This window comes from Anguilla anguilla, chromosome 4, assembly GCF_013347855.1.
Source record: "Anguilla anguilla isolate fAngAng1 chromosome 4, fAngAng1.pri, whole genome shotgun sequence".
Lineage (NCBI taxonomy): Eukaryota > Metazoa > Chordata > Actinopteri > Anguilliformes > Anguillidae > Anguilla > Anguilla anguilla.
In genome coordinates, this window is record NC_049204.1 from 14,953,834 (window position 1) to 14,966,443 (window position 12,610).

General features: G+C 42.7%; 1 protein-coding gene across 1 annotated transcript in view; it reads right to left on the reverse strand.

Moving 5' to 3' along the window:
• The window catches only part of LOC118225579 (LYR motif-containing protein 4A-like), a 41,737-nt gene that overhangs the window by 26,507 nt on the left and 2,620 nt on the right, over positions 1-12,610 (reverse strand). Inside the window, exon 2 of the mRNA XM_035414151.1 lies at positions 6,332-6,452. Coding sequence (XP_035270042.1) covers positions 6,332-6,452 — 121 coding nt within the window. The remainder of the gene's footprint in view (positions 1-6,331; positions 6,453-12,610) is intronic.

The following is a 12,610-nucleotide window of genomic DNA, read 5'->3' on the forward strand; positions in this document are numbered from 1 at the left end:
TCAATGTTGGTCGTGGAGACCACAGAGTTTTCTGCCTAAAATAACTAACTGAGTCAATCCCAAGGAACCAGGTGACCTGAGTCAGCTGCGTAGTCAACTGCTTTATCTGATCAACTGCTGTGGTACTCAAGTGCTGAGTAACAACTAATATAGTGTCGTAATATGTTATAAATATTCAAAGGACCCCTCAAAACTGGACTAGAATTTGCAGATCTAGAATGTAGCTACATTTTCCTTAGGTCTTTATCAGCTCGTAGATTCTGACTGCTTTTACTTCAGAAAATACAGGGGGGATTTTGACTATGCAGAAGGTCAGTCAGATCCACAAATTGTCAATAAGGTTCAAGTCTGAGGACTGAGATGACCATTACAAAACAGTAATTTTGTGGTCTGTAAAGCAGTACTTGATTGATTTTGAAGTTCAGAATTGGAACTACAATTGGAAACATATGTTACGTTCAGACAAAACCTAAATTGAGCCAATAGTTTTTAATATTTATCAAACGTTCCAAACATTTTGGAGGAGACTATATGTAGGCCCCTATGTAAGCATACTCTTTAAGTTATCTGACAAACATACCCCTGGATCACAATGTTTGCACACAATTAAAAGTTTGTTTGACATAATAAATACTGTATACACAATATTCTTTAGAGAAAGAGAAATAAAGTGCTAGCTAGAGAGTATCTAGAAACCACCGCACACAAATCTGGCTCATATTCTCCTCTCTATAGCCCTCCAAGCAGCTCATTAATTTAAACAGCATCTCCTCCTTTTCCCTGGGATCTCGTCCCCTTTCTTGTTACAACACCGCTGTGTAAATTGCCTTTGTTTCTTTCGACCACATTTACGGGTGGTGCTGCAGTCCGTTTGGCTTTTAAAATGTACCATGCAATGTTATGAGGGGCACAGTACAGACCGTAGATTGGAAAGCCCAGATTCTTCTTCTTTTTGATTGCAGGGGGATGCTGTGTCTATGTTGGAGAAGCGGTGTAGGCCTATGCGCAACAGCTGTGGCATGTCCTGACGAATGCACGTCTCTCTCCAGCGAATTACCGCGTATCTGCAGACGATCCCCCCCCCCCCCCCCCATCCAGGACGACCGTCAACAGAGAGGAAATGTGTGCAGTCCTTGTGTGCGGTATGCAATTCAGGAACTGGCCACACAGGACTCGCCGTAGCACGAGGCAGGCGTGTGCCTGAGCCTTGTTCCTAGCGTGGCAGTGATTTCGTTGCGCTCTCTGAAGGTACCAGCCGGGTGACAGTAAGGAGACCCATTGTTGCAAGGCAGGGGGAGTCAGGCTGCATAAATACACGTTTGAGTGCTGAAATGAGGTGAAATCCATTAGACGTCTCATTAAAATTCTATTTGAAGCTGCAGCGGGAAGGAGAGGGATGCCAGCGCACGCAGGGATAGAAATAAAGACCATCGAGGCACAGACGCCACTAACAGGGGCTGAAAAAAAATTTCATGCTTGTTACCCTAACTTGAGTGCATTTTCAAATGGGAAAGGGGTACATTAATATTGTATGGCCTATATTTATTTCCACCTCTGCTTGTTTCGGTGGACCAATTTGTGTAAGGACCGATACACTGAAAGGGTGGAAACGATACCCAAACACACATAATCAGCAACCAACCGACAGGAACCAACACATACACACGCACACTCATGTAGAGACATACAATCAGAGAAGCCTGCTGACTTCATGTCCCACTCTGGCTTTACGTTATAAACAGTCTGCCCACGTCACAAGCCATCCTGTATAGGAACGCCAGGGAGTGGGGAGTGAAACGTGGCAAAACACGAACAGAGATGGGGTGGGGGCTTTAGCGGGGAGGGGGTGTAAATGTCATGACTCATGCTTATGTGGGCCAGTGGAATTGGTCCATCTTAACACGCCACCCACTTATCCGCCCACTTCATGCCAACTCACGCCCACCCCTGGCGAACACGCAAGCTGTGTCGTGCGTTTGCACAAGCTTAGCTCTGGCTTTTCGATAAACACAGTGCTTCTTTTCAACCCATCAGTCCAGGGGAGGGGGTGGGTGGGGGGGGGGGGGCTGCGCTTCCAATCAAGGCGTGACGCGCTGCCTCCTGATGGACTCGCTGACCCCGCCCCCACCTCCGGCCTGAAGTGTGACTGCCAGGTCGCCCGCCTGTGACTCACCGCCTGCTGCCGACCGCGGCGCTTCTCGCGGCTAGCTCCTCTCCGGCGCCAGAGTGAACTCACGGTTCCTTAGCTCCCACGCGCTTTCCCTCGCGCACATGGCGACACGCGTCCGCAAGCGCGCACGCACACACGCACACACGCACACAGGGCCGCTGAGTCAATGTGACAAACAGCACATATGAAACAACGCGGAGCAGAGTCACGCGGTCTTACTGCCGCGGCACGGTCTGACGCAGCGGCCGGTACTGGTGCCGAAAGTGCACGGGGGACTCGCACCCCTCTCCCCCCGTCCCTGCCAACACCCACCCAAGCACACGTGAGCACGCAACCATAGGCTCGTGTCTCACTGCTTCTTGCTAGGCTCAACAGCCTAAAGCCATTAGATTTTCACATTAATTTACAGTTTCACCCTTCATTTCAAACACTGCACTTCAGTTATTTTCTTAAGAAAAACTTTTACAAAGATTATACGCAGTATAAGTTTAAGTATAAGTATAAGTAGCCTATAAGTTTCCCAAATGTTTCCCAAATGGATCCCTGACATTCAAAGCTCTCCAAATAAACCATGGTAGACCAGACAAATATTAATTGTTATTAATTTCTGCCATATTCAGGGATACATTTCAGAAAGTTTACCTGAAATTTTTCTTCTTTAACAATGTCATAATATACCTGGTATGTTGAAATTGAGCTGGGGTAAAACATTTGGCAGCTTGAATGGCCACATGGACTATGCTTTGTATATCATGTCATATTAACTAGACTATCACACAGATACTAGTGCTATTAAATGTGAGAAAAGCTGCACTTCTTTTTTTGTAGATTAGCAATTATTCCAAAAAATTCTGGGAATAGGCCTACAGTATGTTAATACATGCAGGAGAAATACCAGATAGGGTTCGTCAAGGCTGTAGAAAAATATGCGAGCTGTAAATGCAGATAGCCTATATGTTATCCTCCTGGGAAGGTAGTTTTTTTTTTTTTGTTTAGGCATGAAAGTCATGTCTTTGCTGCAAGGAGAGTGTACTGCATTACCTTGAAGCAGACTCAATCTATGAACGTGTAGACTGTGCGTAATTCAAACAGTTATGGAAAAGCACCCAGGAGCTGTGCAAACTTTCGTATTCAGGAAGAGGGAAGGGTTAGGGTTAGGGGGAAGGACTATGGCATTCAGATAAACACCTGAAAGATTCTCAGCGGCCATTAGACTTGTACAGTGCATGATTTCATTTTAATCTTGAACATTTTTTGGCTTTCAGGGTTAACCTTGTTTATAATCTCAATATTTAGTTAAGCCATTCATCTTGTGATGGGTGACAACGACTTTGACACACCCCTTCAGAACCCAGTAGCCACACCATATGGGCTATATATATGATTTATGCTATTTAACTTGAACTTGTTTTCATTCATAACTACTTGCTTGTCAAAAAACCATCAACAAATATCATTTGAAGCTCTAGCTTATTTTATCTTGTGCCATCTCAACCTGCCTGTTCCATTATAATTCTCGTTTTGTATCATTATGATAAGTAGCCATTTTTATCCTGTAGAGGATATGCTATACGTCCATTTGTTTTTGTTGTCAAAGCATTCTGTAACAATTTAATTGTATGAAGAGAAAAAAATATCAACAGACAGTAGAGATGAAGGTCACAGAAGGGCAGCCAAAGGAATAAGACTGACGCCACCGTGTACGAGGGAGGGAAACAGCCGGTCGGCGAAAGGCAGGCAAATCTGGTACACCCAAAACAATCAGCCCGTTCAGCCTCGCCGCATTATCCGAATGTTGGCATTTACCGGGGCGGCTGTGCCGCCGGAGACCCTCGGTCTTGGCGGAGCGGCGGCACATTCTCTGTCATCTTCCCTTTAAGGAACTGAACTCACAACAAGCCGGTCAGAAGTTCGAATCCCAAGCCACCCTGGGGACAAATGCGTGCAAAATACACCTACAGTGGGTGACCAGGGTGATTATTTTCCACGTAGGTCCATTATCGCGACAGTCACCGCAGGGAAACGGCCGATTATTAGCACAGCGTGGTCACTGCTGACCGCGTGATGCCAGTGAAGCGACAACGAGCAGGTGTTCATCTTTATGCATCTGTATATATTTTCTGTGATGTAGCTGGAGGCAAGCCTGCGTGCGTAAAAAGAACATTTCTCTGTGGTTTGGCAAAGGTAACAGCTTGGCAAAGGAAACAACAATGTTGCGATTTTAACTACACTAGTATGGCAGCCATGCAGAATGAAAATTTGAAGTCATGCGGTCTGCTCCCACAACACAAGAAACACAAACCTATACAAATGTAGAAAACAAAAGGTGGACTATCAGTTTTTCAGAGTATTGATCGACACTTCAGGGAGTTTCAACAATTGCATACTTCAGTTTTCACTGAAATACATATTATCCATACATTATCTTGGTCAGGGTCGCAGGGGGTGCTGGAGGCTAACCCAGCGTGCATTGGACGAGAGGCAGGAATACACCCAGGACAGGTTGCCAATCAATCACAGGGCAATAAAATACATATTATTGAAACATTTCATGACTGACATGAATGCTCTACTGAATACTGAGCTGCATATTACTTGCAATTATTGAAATAAGATTAGCACATGGGAGTAGCCAGATGAAATTTTACTCTCATAGGTTTTTAGAGTGATAACATGCCACAGCTTATTTTTGTTGACAAATGCTCATCTCCTCAGCAAGTCCAAAAGCAGCGAAGTCTACCAGTCAACCATTACGAATAAGTCTAGAGGTGTCATATCTCAATTATATTTGGAGATGTGAGAATAAGCTCAATTAAACACAGCGCCCAGAGGCATTGGCATTTTATCCCGACGGGCAAAAATATGGCATATTTAATGAAGATCTTGCATTGGGAAATATCATTTTGCATTACAGCTTTCCTTTATTTCCTTTTATCATATTTTGAAAGTAATAAAGCGTTATGAAAAAAGGATCAGCTAAACCATTTGAAATCAGAACAATGCCAAAGAACAATATTACTGCCACAATAATAGAGACCAAAATTCTCCTTCATTGTCGTTAAAAACAGAACTGACAAAGTAATTTCTTTGCAGCAGTTTCCAAGATTTCTCTTAAAACCTTAATTCATTCTTCTCATTTGAAACGTTTCTTGGTCTCCATAGGGAAAAATACCTTAAGCAGCTCGGCTTCACTTTTGATTTAGATCAAAAATGGGCTCGCAGTTTTTCATTTTTCATTAGGTCAAGTTATGTTCCGTAGTTTAGTCTTCCAAAGAAAGCTAAACCACATACACAGAGTTCCGTATCATCAAACCACACCATTCAATGCCATCCCCTGCACTCCATTCCTTTCTGAAAGAGATATTTACCTCAGGATACAATTCTGCTACTTTCACCTATGACCCAAAGCCATCAATCTAGGCTCTTCTGTGTATTTTCCTGTCAGTTTGTATTTTGTGGTTAGTTTACAACTGTATCAGGGGTCCAGAGGTATAACAAACAAGATGGCATTATCAATTTTCAGCACCCGCAGTCTGTCCGCTATCCTACATAGCAATCAACAGTGCCAGCCTATAAGTCTAGACGTGTCATATCTCAATTATATTTGGAGACGTGAGAATAAGCTCAATTAAATGCTGCACCCAGAGGCATGGGCATTTTATCCCGACAGGCAAAAATATGGCATATATACACCAACCCCCCTCTGATAACAGTTGTCACCTTCCTTATGCCGAATCCTGACCTTCAGCTAAAAAGTAGCAAAGCACCTCCCAAATTAATCAATTAGCGAGGCAGCACCAGTTACAGTCAACCATGCACTTTCATGTGGGGTCTGGAAATAGTCCATCCACAGGAACCATTAATCGCCGTAGGTAACAGTTCACATAACCAAACCTTTCAGACCCAGAGAAATACGAGAAAGCCGTGCCATGGAACTCCTACGTCCATAACTTTCCGAGCCAGCCTCTCGTTGACTCACATTACATTTTATGAGTCGGCCTGGGGACATGTTTACCAGGCTGACTAATGGGCAGATGGAGATTTTAGGGCAGGAGTGACACATCTTGCCACGGCCTTGATTGCACCATGACTCAGGACCTGGGGCCTGAATGACCCTGTGGGCCCCGTCTATTGCCTGATCCGGGATGACGCTGGTCCTACCTGTCGCTGGATGACTGCCAGGCTATCCCAGGCTCGATTCAACAGAGTCTCCACGGCTTTAGGGTCACTCACAGTCCGATTTTCCCTGAAGGCATCTCTAATTCTCCTGAGGGCATACGTCCTGGGGAAAGAAATATGAAGTCTGAGTTGTGGAATCGGAGCACAACAAACAACCACATCTTCTTTGCTAAGCATTAGATGACCCTCAACATATCATCTATGTATTTATATACTAATGGCTACCTACCTATCTGGTTAAATAAATATGCTGTCATTGGTTTGGTTCACTGCAATACTGTATCCACCAGCTGTGCATGATAAAATAAAATGTAAAGAAACAAAGACTAAATTACATGAATATAAAAGGATACCTTATATTGTACACTATAGTCATGCTAAATGCTTCTCAATTCATTAGGTAAAATTTTTGTTTTTAATTTTGGTTTTCAAGTGCTGTACATATAGCCTACTTGTTTTACTAGTTGGCAAAAGGTAGAACAAGGCAGTAAAATGCAACACTGCTCTAACTGCTGCCAATTTCCTGCCACCCCAGCAAGGAGAGTTTTTGTCTCTTTACATTTTTGGATTCTGTCCACACAGTTTACAGGCATAATAAAGGAATGGCCAGTGACAGCGCTGAGGTAACTTGCGTGATACTGCACTGTTGCAGTTACAATGGACTGCAGATGCCAATCAATTCAAAAATAATTACATTGGCTTGGCACTATAATACACTATATGCAGGCCGACGGATTGCGCGACAGCGGTGATGCAGCTGAAATATGAGGCCAGCAGTATCTTTAAATGGACTGTGAAATCATTTAAACTGGCTGGTGTTTGATTCTAAATCAAAAACCTCTTCCATATAGAAACAAGGATTGGGACAACAGAAAATGGTGATCTTTTTTGGTAATTATTTAAATCTTGCATTAAGTTTCATCACCATAGGGAAAAGAGTAATGCTATTCAACACCATTTCATAAATTTATGAGCATACCAATCTATTCCTTTATATCACTAAGAAGTCTTGTAAAGACAATTTTTGAACATCCTTAGAAGACAATTCTTTTTTATTATTCAGCAATCAAGGAAACTGCCAAAATATTGCCCTAAATTGGAGTGCTGAGCACAAAGGTGCAATAAATTCAGAATACAAGCGACAATCTTCCTTTGACTTTACAAGCTCCAAGAACCCTCCCTGCATGTGTAAACCAGTCATAAGGATTAAATTTTATCCACACATTCTAAAATGGAGTTCTAGGGGATGGGCTATTCGGTTAAGGTGCTGGTGCATAGTGCAGTGATGCTCGCTGTGGCACAGATCACATAGTGCTTGTGGCAGCTGTGGTAAGGAGTCAGCTAGGCTAGGGTGATGCAACATTAGCTATAACATCACTCAGGGAGGCGGGGCTTCAGTTGGCAAGGTGCACCCTGCTTCATCCCTTACACACATTGCCTAAAGAAGCATTCTTTGATTTCACATGTTTTAGCGAGGTCCTCATGTCAAGGGAAGTTGCAGCGATGGGACAGGCCAATTGCCATTGGTCATTCTCAGGGATAAAAAATTGATATTATGTTCTGAGAAATCAGATATTGATCATAATATTTTGTTTGCATATACAAAAGAGTTTAAATTCTAGATAAAAAGACTTTTGCAGCCCATCTCATTATAGACTGTTATAGCACAAATTACAAAAATCCTCAAATATATTTAAGAATCAACACAGTATTCCTGGCGTTTAAAATTGACATGGTTTTACAGCCCATACAAGAAAGCCAATATTTAGTTTTAATATGATCATTTTAATTCCCAGAAAGAGAAAATGACCCTTTCCCAAATCTGAGGGATCAGTTACATCCACCACACTTATCTGGGGTGTGATATCTCTAACTGACTTTATAAATATAGCCTTAATGTCTACAATGTTGTCTTTTTCCAATACAGTCCAGTCCAGTCCAGTCCTGGGCCATTAAGAGAATAAAAGCTGGTTCTCTTCTCACTGAACTGTAAGCAGAGACTAAGTCCTGCAATGGAGAGAAACACAGAACAGAGTCAAATATCTGTAGCGCTAGTAAATCTTTAAAACCCTTCATCTAAACCCATCAACCTCTCATCTGTGCACCCAGCTGGGAAATGCTTAACTGGTCACTGCATACAGGAATCAGTTTTTGGTGGGCGAACCATTACCTTTATGGAGAAAGACAGCACATTTGGTACACTGATGTGGAGTGCCGAGCCACAGTCTATACACTGTAATAAAAAAAGTGAAAAAAATACCTCCAAATGCAGTATTTAGTAAGTGCGGGTACGGTTCACACCTTCACGGGTCTTATATTGTCAAGAGAGAAATAATGATGCCTTCAGATGGAAAGACCATCTTTCATCTGTTCCTTTACTTTCAGCCTTCTTAACAGTTCACAGGTTCAAATGTCATGCCATTGCTATATATCCAAAGACTAAATGGTAGGAATTGAATCATGTTTGATGTACTGAACTCTTTTATTGCTAAGGAACAGAAAAATAACCCCTTAACATTTCTACCCAGCCACTAAACCTCTAGAGCTTCTGGAAAGGGAAGTTAGTTTGTGAGACCGGCTCCAGCACTCTCTACTGTTTTAAGGGTCAGCAGTTGAGTTGGCTTGAATTGCCTCTTTCAGTTGGAGGCCCACCTATACAAGGCCATGATTACTCAGAGGCAGCAACTGATCATCATTGGTTTATTAGGATGGCACATGCCCAGAAGTTAGGCAGACTTATCTTACATCAGAGTCAACATGATCAGGCTCACAGTGCTGTAAGATTAGACCCTGACAAGTGAAGCCAGGGTTAAAAAAAATGGGCTTTTGAACTTTATTTAGCTTTCATCCATGACTCGAATAACTACACAAGGTTAAGGCCAGAGATGGAGCTCATCCAAACCACGACTTTCTGTGGAACCAGAGGGCAGCTGTTCCCCTCCACTGCATCACGTTTAAAGAGGGCCGGGTGGGCTTCCACAAGGGGGAATAAGCTGAGATCGCCGAGACACGCCCTGCTGCCGTCGTGTTATCGGCCGGCCCATTAAGGGCTGGACAGAACCGGCCTGTCCGATGTTCCAGAGCGTAACGGCTGCGTATCAGTCTTTCATCAGCGTGTGCGGACAGCGTGCCTCTGTCAGAAATCTGCGCCGCGCAGTCATGTGTGCACACAGGAGCGCCCGCCAGTACTGCAGAGAGACTCCGTCAGCGAGATGCACTGACAGGCTCCCCTTACTGACAGACAGGAGAAACAGTTTCTCACGATACAGTAGACAAGAGGGGAAGAGGATTGTGAATCCGTGAAGATAATATCAACATACGAACAACCTTCATTGTGACAGAAAACACAAAAAAGCAAAAGTGTTGCCCGGCGAGGGAGAAGACAGGCTCAGTGGTCAATGTTATGTCTTTCTAGTGGTGACTACAAAACAAGAGTAAACCACTTGTGCCAATTAATCTTTATTACAGTTCTACATGTAAGGTACAAGATCGGTGAAAACACCCACACACATATTGAAATTGAACTGATGCATTATTATCAATCCAACTGAACAGTGATCATCAATCCATCACAGCCCATTGTGCAAGGTGCATATTTATCCAGTTGTGCAATTCACTATGTTTACTGAAAGACAGACTTAACTGGCTACCACACATTATGACAGAATTTAATATCAGTGCAAATATGTATGTGTCTTTTTGCTCTGTATGTGCCTACATATGCGTCAGCACATACACCTTCGTGTGTGCACACATGGATGTTAACGCATCAGTGTTCATTGGTGCGTGTGAGCAAGGGGTCGGGTTGCTATGGGAGGCGTGAATGACTAACTGCCACCCCTCAGGTCTGTGACATTTGCCACTCAGCGTCTCTGAGAGACCTAATGGATAATTAATGCCTTTCCAGCCGACATGGGGGAGGGGTTGGGCTGCAGGGGTCTGTCCCTCCTGCCAGGCACTGGCAGATGGTGCCAGCTGTTTAATCACAGCGAGGGGCCAGAGTCACTGGGGTTGACCAGCACAGGTTGGGGACTACAAGATCCAAGAAAAGAGGGGCCAGAGTGGAATCACCCAGTGTGGCTTAATGTTGCTTAACTTGCCAACCGTAGGACACATTAAGGCGAGTAGCCTATACCCACTGCTTCGGACAGTGCAGTGCAATTAGGAAACAGCCATCAACAGCAATCAACATATGTGCATGGATGACCACTTCATATAATATATAAATATAATAAAATATTTAGATAAGACATCACTGTCTTTCATTATGCAGTCAAAAAGCAATCAACACTGTGCCAACTATATTTTCAATATAAGGTTCTAAATCAGAAAGATTTAAACCTGGAACAAGTTACACAAGAAATTAAATTTATGTCTAATTTTAAAGGTGCCCTTGCTCAAAGTTGACAAATTTATTGATCTTGTCATTAGGGGGAAAAATTAAGGAAGGGAGGTGATATTGGCTATGAGCACGATCTAAACAAATGCAAGGTCTTTGTAGTCAAGTTGCGTGATCAGAATAGCCTAATATAAATTCAAACAATGCAACAATGTGAATCATTGCTACTAACAGGTTAAATCTGTAGTCATTCTAGAGCAGGGCTACACAACCGGGATCCTGGAGATCTAGTCAGTTTGCAGTTCAACCCTAATTTGGGACACCTGATTCAACAATTTAGCAGCTCAACGGGATCTGTTGAATGAGGTGTGCTTTGTTAGGGCTGGAGTGAAAACCTACAGGATGGTAGATATCCAGAAACAGGGTTGGACAACCCTGTTCTAAAGTGACTACATGTTTTAAAACAATATGAACTGCAGTCAAAGATTGTCTGTAGTTTGAGCCAAACTACTGAGTGAATCAATGGACAAAGTAGTTTCAGTGTTTACTTTAATTTTCTGTCAAATCTCACCTTTGTTCCACGTTCACAGGCGACCAGCAAAATAACTACCTTTAAGGTTTTGTTCAAAAACAACACAGCTACTTTGTACACTTGTACATACGGGGACACAGATTAATTCCACCGGGAAACAGCTTCTAACATAACACCACAATTAAAACAAAAATTGAATGACAGTTTTCAAATGCATATTCACTTTGGGATTTCAGCATGCAGTGTAAGGGTACCTTTACAAGAGTTTCTCATTGATCGTCGCAAAAAAGGAACAAATTATGCTTGCTGAATTTCCGTGAGGGTTTTTAAAAAAAAATCAAACAAAGGCAGCGGGTGCGTGATGCACGAGCAATTTGTCATATTTAAGAAGGAACACAAGAAATATTTAATCATTTCAGGTACATCGGATGAAGGGAATTCCAAGCGTGCCTTAATGGTCTGGAAGCCTAGGCGACTCGCTTCAGACTGACGCTTTCACTGCACAGGGATGTGGCGACACAGCTAAACAAGCTATAGCTGCTCTTCAGCACACAGCTGACAGGTTTCAGAATAATCAAGTTTCTCTAAAAATTGGAAAATGTGCAAAAGCAAATGGAAATAAGGCCCCACACAACTCAGTTTGATACCTTGCATCGTATAAATAAAAACTACACTGAAGAGATCTATGAAAATATCTGCAGAAAAATGAACTGGCAAGTCCAAACACCAGTGTATCAAAACTACACAAGATGATACTCACTTATGGTGATGTGGACTAAATCATGTATCTGCTGTAACAAGAGAGGCTCAAACTCCTGAATAGATAATAGATGCTTCAAAATGTATTTCTGAAATTGAGATTTATCCCAAAATAATATAATAATAATATCCCTTTTTTGTTTAATAAAAATGTTCTTTTACCACACAGACCCCCAGGCAGGAATGATCAAAAGTAAAAAAAAAAGTAGTTCCTAAAGCTAAACTTAGACAAATCCAGAGTTTCAGTCAACCATTTTTTCTGCAGTGTGGCTGTCTTCATGACTAAGAATGAGCTGCCAAGATCAGCAAGGGCCTTCACCATAATGCTGTGTTATAGATGAGCGCCACAAGGGACAGCTATTTTTAACAAGGAGGCATGTTTACCCTCTGCGGTTATTCTGCATAATGGCTGGCCTACTTCTGCCAGTCTGTGCTCACAGCTATGCAGGTTTTCTCCAGTAATGTGTTGGCAATAAATTCTCCCTCTTTCTCTCTCACTCTATACCCATTTCTTACTCTATTTCTATCTCTCTCTCCAATTACTGCAGCACCTTCAAAATGAGCATTTTGGGGGAAAAGATCCACTCTCCTTGCCTGAGGTTATTGCCCATGAAACAAATTGCACCTTTTT